The sequence below is a fragment of the Aphis gossypii genome, chromosome 2, assembly GCF_020184175.1.
Source record: "Aphis gossypii isolate Hap1 chromosome 2, ASM2018417v2, whole genome shotgun sequence".
Lineage (NCBI taxonomy): Eukaryota > Metazoa > Arthropoda > Insecta > Hemiptera > Aphididae > Aphis > Aphis gossypii.
Window position 1 is genome coordinate 33,877,091 of NC_065531.1, and position 7,503 is coordinate 33,884,593.

Below are 7,503 nucleotides of genomic sequence, written 5' to 3' on the forward strand. Positions count from 1 at the left end.
ATTAGAAATCAATCAACTAACTATTATTCGTTGAAGAAAATCATATAAATATTACATACAATGAAATAGAATTATTTTCTACTGAGCACAAAATACACAACAATCTATTTCTACTGCTTTAAGCAAACATTACCGAATGGATTTCATAATAAAGATAATATTATTATGTATTATATATTTTCCGTATAACTCTCTATTAAAAAATGATTAAATATGCTTAACGGATTTAGTAAATAAATTATACTAATATATTTATATAGAAATTGTCTTGATGGAAAAACTTTTATTTCAATTTTTCATCTGCATTTAACATGCATAATAATTATTTATTTATTAGGAAAATATATCACAAATCAAAGTAAAAAAGTATAAATAAATATTTGGTAATTTGTAAATAATAATTAAGCTATTACATACAAGTTAATTTAAAACATATAAGTTTGTACATTGATATACTAACTCGTTTTAATAATACGAAACTTAATCAATTAACAAAAAAAAATAAAATTATTTTCAGGTTGCTTATACTAAAATAAAATTGCGATTCGCTGATCACGTTAATCATAATAATTATACACAGTATATTTTTGGTACAGTAATTCGATATATTTAAGGTGGGGTCTCTATTGTGAAAATAATACATAACGTAATAATTGATTTCGAAATTAAGTATAGGTACATACGGTGGATAACATGAAAGGATATTTAAAATTATAGTTCATTGCGCTGTCAACTACAATATTATACTACTACAAATACATTTAACTGCCTTCAGTCGCTAATACCTTTCAACTAACAGAACACTGAAGCAAACCGAGTTGTTGTCTCTGTAAAGTAAAATGGAACATTTACGTGGTACAAACGTTATGTTTGCAATTGTAATGGCATTGTTGGTAGTACAGTCATCTGTAAGTGTAATGAATTATCATTTAGTTTTTCCGCTGTTTAACAATTATATAATTTACATGGATTAAATTTGTCAGACACGACCACAACCAGATGAACTTGACGATATTAAAAAGACACTGTATAATGCATGTTCTGAAAAGTTTCCACTTACAGAAGGTAATAATTCCGTGTAAATTATAAGTCAAAAATCAATAATATATTATTGTATGTTTCTAAATTTATTTTCAGAAATTAAGAATAATGTTAAAAACTCAATGGTTATAGATGACCAAAATTTTAAAGTGAGTGATTGAAATTATTGTTTTATTGAAATAAATATGGCATTTATTAATGATGCAATTATTTAATATGGTTGCCTTAAAATAATGTAATAATATTTTAAATTATATTCAATTTAATGTACTGAATTGCGGAGTAGTAATATGTAGTAGTAAATGTATTTATTTTAAAATGACGTCTGTTTTTGGGCGTATATCTATATGCATGATGAGTAGTTAAAAAAATGATTTAATTTTCTACTTTTAATTTAATTTTGAATGAAAAATTAGATCTATATTATACTTACAAAAGGTTATCAAAATCGTTTCCACATTTGATGGAATTAAGAATGTATGCACAATACGTTCTTATAGGCCATAGGATAGCCATAGGATTGGCAATACTGGTATTTAGGGATTGTTCTCATCTTTTATAAGGTTCTTCTATTTTTAATTTTTATGATAGAGAAGATGTTGCTATTTCTTCCTTTTGGATCCAGATTGGCGAAAAATAGTGGGAGTGCTACTGCTACATTGGTTTAAGTATTTTAAATATTGATTAAATTTCTGATTGAGTGTTTTATCTTCTAGATTTCAGATGCTATAGCAGAAAAATGATATAGGTTTCAAATGAATACTTGACTATGACCCGTTTCAAAAGAGAATATACCAGATTTCCGTAACAAAACCGATTTTTTCCGCGGCTGCCCGGTTTGTTCTCTTTTGAAACGGGGTATACGCTTGTTGATTTTTTGCCTGGAGTGGAAAAGTGTAGTAATAATATTGAGTGTTGATTTATTTGAGGAATATGATTATTGTTTAATAGTTATATAGGTTAAGAGCTTATATTTTTAGATGGTTTGAGCTAGATTTTTTGAAGTAACTATTTGGACTGATTTGTTCTATAACACTGTTATTACGAGTCAATAACACCTTTAACAAATATAGATGGACATAATATTGCTTTTAGTGTTTCATCGGTATCCATTGATGTATTTGATAATAAACTTGAATTCATGTTGGTTGAAAATAATGTAGCGTTGCAGAGTAACTTTTTTTCGATTTTTTTTTTATAGTTTTAGTTGTTGAAGGTGATTCTGATTGCGATACAGATAAAGTGCGATTGATTTAGTTAAGTGGATTATTTTTGTCCGTCGATTTAACAATTTTAATTGGTGATACTGTTTTAACGGTCTGATTAGATGGAATTTTGCGCTATCTTATCGAGAACCAAGCGTGTGGTGCTTGTGGCTGTTTGTGTAAATGTTGCTCTCCTCATACGACGAAAATACTATGAAATGCAATTTACTTAAGTAAATATATATATATAGTAATGCCGGTAAGATTTTGTTGATTCGAGGATGAGTATAACTTAGCAATGCTTAACTTGGCACTAGGTGGTACATTTTATGTTGGTATGTGAAATGGATACGAATATAGTGGTCGAGTGTCGAATAAATGCTATCACACAGTAAGACTGTTTACCCGAAACTAATATATCATTGAATTCAAATATAAGATACCGATTAGAGTGACAAAATTGACACCTAATGCATAGGAATGCAGTACCCGCTTTTCTTTAGTTTACAATCCATTTATATTGTTATTAGAAATATATTTTTTTATGATTAATGATGTAGATTAAACTTATTTTTTTAAAAATCTAATCATATATATTACTTAATAGAAGTTTTAATGAAAGTCAATGCATACAAAAGGTGTCAATAGATTTATAGCATATACAATAAAAATATAAATAGCATAATATATATATATATATATTTATATTATTTTAATGAACATATTTTTTAGTGCTTTTTAAGGTGCTGCTTTGATGAGATGTCATTGGTATGAATAATTAATAGAATTATTATTATCACATTGGAATGTTAGTCTTATAATTTATTTATATTGAATAGATCGATGAGGACGGTATTATCGATGGAGAATCATTGGCAGCAATGGCAGTAGACAAAATAAAACCAGTCGCAGAAAAAATAGTCCATGATTGTCTACCAGGTAATAATTTCCATAATATAATAAATTTAATAGTTTTATCCATTTTTAACATAATATATAAATACTAAGTCTCGAATAAGTGAACTCGGGCAGCAATTGTATTTTGTCCAGTTCGGTTTATATATATAAAAAAAGATAAATTAGTTATTGAAAATATAAAACATTTTTAATAAATTATATTATTATAATATGCGTTCTGAATAGCTCCCACTAAATTTCACTGTTGAAATGTTTCGCATTTTTTTCATAATTGTGATAAAACTGATGTATAATTCAAGTATACATTTATATAAAATATGTGAATGAAATATGTGAGTAAAAAGGTGTGTTCTAGGTATAATATAATATAATATGCTGAATACTTTTAAAGAATAATTTATAATAATAGTATAATTGCATGTTCAAACAAAAACGTTATTGCGGTAATATGTATTGAGTAAAGAAAAATATAACTAATTTACCCAGTACTTTCGCATACACGTTTGTATGCTTAATATTAATTAATAGTTATTTTTATGATTTTGTAATGATAAAAGAAAAATAATTTATTTCTGTGTAAACAAAAACCGTTATGAATTAACAATTTAAAATGTTGAATAAATAATCATGGTTAGGTTCTTTGTTGAAAATTATGGTATGAATACAAAAAATTAGTTAAAGGGCATATATTTTTTTTTTTTTTTTAAGTATTGATGTCATATAGCTACTATTTAATATTAATATTTTAAAATAAATTGAATGTTTAATCATATCTCGTGTTCTTACTATTAATCAATTAATATTATCTGTGAGTTTAATTATATTATAATAATGAATTTGATTATTTAGATAAAAAAAAAAACAAACAAAAAAACACATTTTTCTATTAAGCACATTAGAAAAAGTTGTAGATTACAATGTAAAAAAATACATTAATGTAATTTAATTATTTTGTTGGATTTTATCATTGATTAAAATATAGAAATATACAAATACTATGTTATTACAACTAATAATTTAAATTTAAACATTTTGTTTTAAATTGTAAGATTTAATAAGATTGCATTATAAGATCTTATTTGTAAAACTTTGGAAAAATGTAAAATGTAAAATTCAATATCTTGTATTAGAAAAAAAAAAATGATTTTTAGCCATAAGTCAATTATTTTTTTTAATAGTTTATGATTTTTTAAATTAAAAAAAAAAATAATAGAAAATAATACTATATAATAATACAACTTTTTTAGTATTAGTTTTCGTACAATTATATAATTAGTTAAATCTCCTAGTTGAAAAACGTCTTTTTCGTTTTATTTTTTACAAGATGTACCTAATTGTTGGAATAATAAAGTAACGACCCCGAGAGCGCAACACTTTGTGTGCGTTATCATCTTATAAGTACGCAATACCTGCCTCATAAGGTTACTCCTATAAGAAACAGAATTTATAGTTCAGGAAAATTCAAGAATTTTGAGAATTAAAAATGTGAACAAGTTTTTTGTAGTTATTTGGTAAAATTGTACTTTTTTAACTAGTTGTTATACTACACAAGTATAATTAGTGCATAACATAATAAGACAATTTTGATAAGCAATTTACATCATATTTATCAACTAATAACCATAAATATATATCTTTAAATGTATGCTAAAATTAATATTAATTTTTGTTTCTTATGTAGCTGGTAAACAAGAAAAACAAGATGGTTGTGAAGCTGCATTTAAGTTCTTTAGTTGTGGTATGAAGTTAAATCCATTGACTGTAAGTCAAAACAAAAACATAAACCAATTCGATTAAACTATAATATAACAATTTAATCACTATTTTTTCTTATATTTGTCTACGTATTGTATATACTATAATATACCTACTATTTATATACATAACATTATACAATTCAAATCAATTTTTTTGTTACAGATCGAACTACTACCATTACAATGATACAGTTTAGATTTCAATGCACTAATATTCTATGGATATATAATATACATAGTAAAATCGTTATTATACTAAACACCATTGATACATAGTACGAATTACTCATCAACCCTTATTTAATACTATTATGTTAACTAGATCGATTGTAATTTTGCACTCTGAAAAATAAACGGATTTAGACTTGAATATGAATTGTTATTAATTTAGCATCTAAATTACATTATATGAATGAAATATTAATATCTTATATTAGCTATTTTTTTAAACATTATTAAAATTATGGTTAAATTACTTATTCATCATACATTAGTTATGAAAATCTATACTTAAGAATTTAAGTACATATTTTATTTAATTAAATTAAATTAGTATTAGTTTATAGTAATTAAATTTAATTACGTACATTTTTAAGATATTTTTTGTTTCTAATTACGTTGAAAATTATTGAAAACTTTACCGAAAATACTGACAGTAAATCATATTTCAGTTAAAAGTAAAAATAATTTTATTAATCGAATAAGTCAAAACAGACAAAACAAAAAACACTAATACGAATATTAATTTGTATACAGAATATATTATAAACTTTGAAAAATGTATAGTAAAAACATCGAGCTTGAATTGTGAACAATCTAAACATATATATATATATATATAATTTTATACGTATAACATATGTCCAATAAGTCCTCATACTACATTTGTGGAAAAATATAAAGAAACACCACTGTAGTTAATTTGTTCAATAAAAAATGTTTTTATGCTATTAATTGTCTAAATAGAATACATTCAAATAGCTTGAATATTATAGGTATTATAAAGATATTCTTGTCTGATCAGAGACACTTAACCTAAATATTTAGGAATAACGTACTAATTTATAACTTACACGTTAATTTAATATGATATCATCTTAATGTCATCAAGTTTAATATTAATCAATATACTTGGGACTATTTGTTTTACTTTTGATTTTAATAAAACAATGTTTTTAATAACAAACTCCACTACACCATACTGAAAAAAGAGTTTTTCATTAAAAAATATTTAATTTTGTTTTTCTGAACGACATTCCTAAAATAGCAGGTGCATGGAAGTGCAATCTTTATTGTACATACTTAAAAACTTTATTAATTGAGTTTAAATACTTACATAATAATGTAATAACTAAAATGTAGAACTTAGGTTTTTACATGCTTGGTGAAACACCCTGTATTAAATGCATATTAGGCATGTATCCATATTTAACCTTGTCTATTAACGTGTACCGACTAAGTACATACTTCTCTATCTACATTCTACATACTGTTAGTCCTTTATAACTCATAATATATTATAAGAATTTTAACATTACACAATAGCAGCAAATAATTAAGATTTTGAAATATTTATATAAGTTAGCTGTTTAAAATTGACATTGTCAAATATATTAGTAACGCGAAAACAAATATTTAAATAGTTTTATAATAAGTATAAATAAACAAAGCACATAATATTATTTATAACTGTATAATTTGGAAGTAGTGTTGATGATGTTGTGAACTTATTTAATTATTATATTATTGTATGTTTACCGATTACAAATGCATTTGATAGTAATAAAAATTATAATTTTATAATAAATTATTTATTCAGCAATTTTTTTTTGCAAAAAACATTCAATTAAACAGAAATATATAAACTTGTTGTTGAGACAAAAGTTCAGGAGAAAAGAGCTTTGTAGAATTTATCTCTTTATTTAGTCACTGAGTATGTTTTATTTTATTATTATACATGTTGGGTGTAATCAGAGTACATGACACAATTTAGAATTGCCCTGTATGGATTTAATAATTTCACTTTTTCGAATTAAACCTGCCATTTTTACCATAAATTGTTAAGCATATTATATGTATATTTTTTTTTAAATAATATTTTAATGCATTTAAATCAAAATACATGAGTTGGTTCTGAATTATTAAATTGTGTGTACTAATTGAGTAATTGTTTTTAATAAAATCTAATATAGATATAATGCATTTTTATTATATGCTTAATAGTTATTAGTTATGAACTATCATACTCAGACACCTTTTATAAATCATAATATTTTAATTTTTATAGAATGGTGATTAATTTTTATTTGTGTACATTGTTCATACATTTTTTAATATGTATTTTGTATACATTTATTTAATCACTTTTACATATATCTTCAAACTTAATAATTGTATAATACATTTATATTGCTAAAGTACAATTAATTACAAATTAACAATTTATTAAAGTTATAGTTTTACTAATTTACTTTGACGAAGAAAAATAATTTGTAATAATATGCGGATGATATGTAGATAATCTATAAACTCAATATGAGAATACAGAATCTATGCGTATCGATTTTTAATTTCTAACATAT

General features: G+C 23.7%; 1 protein-coding gene across 1 annotated transcript; it reads left to right on the plus strand.

The window, feature by feature from the left end:
- Nucleotides 1-722: 722 nt before the first annotated feature.
- Nucleotides 723-5,291, plus strand: LOC114127661 (general odorant-binding protein 83a). The gene is made up of 7 exons (XM_027991971.2): nucleotides 723-908; nucleotides 984-1,065; nucleotides 1,138-1,190; nucleotides 2,979-3,014; nucleotides 3,086-3,185; nucleotides 4,846-4,925; nucleotides 5,085-5,291. Exons 1-7 carry the CDS (start codon nucleotides 840-842, stop codon nucleotides 5,106-5,108), a joined length of 444 nt encoding a protein of 147 aa, XP_027847772.1. The 5' UTR covers nucleotides 723-839; the 3' UTR covers nucleotides 5,109-5,291.
- The last annotated feature ends 2,212 nt before the right edge of the window (nucleotides 5,292-7,503 follow it).

Excerpts from the sequence above, each read along its gene's own strand:
- LOC114127661 (XM_027991971.2), top strand. The coding sequence starts at position 840 with ATGGAACATTTACGTGGTACAAACGTTATGTTTGCAATTGTAATGGCA. Across the intron at positions 909-983 it reads TGTTGGTAGTACAGTCATCT|ACACGACCACAACCAGATGA; the intron begins GTAAGTGTAATG and ends TAAATTTGTCAG. Across the intron at positions 4,926-5,084 it reads TGAAGTTAAATCCATTGACT|ATCGAACTACTACCATTACA; the intron begins GTAAGTCAAAAC and ends TTTTTGTTACAG.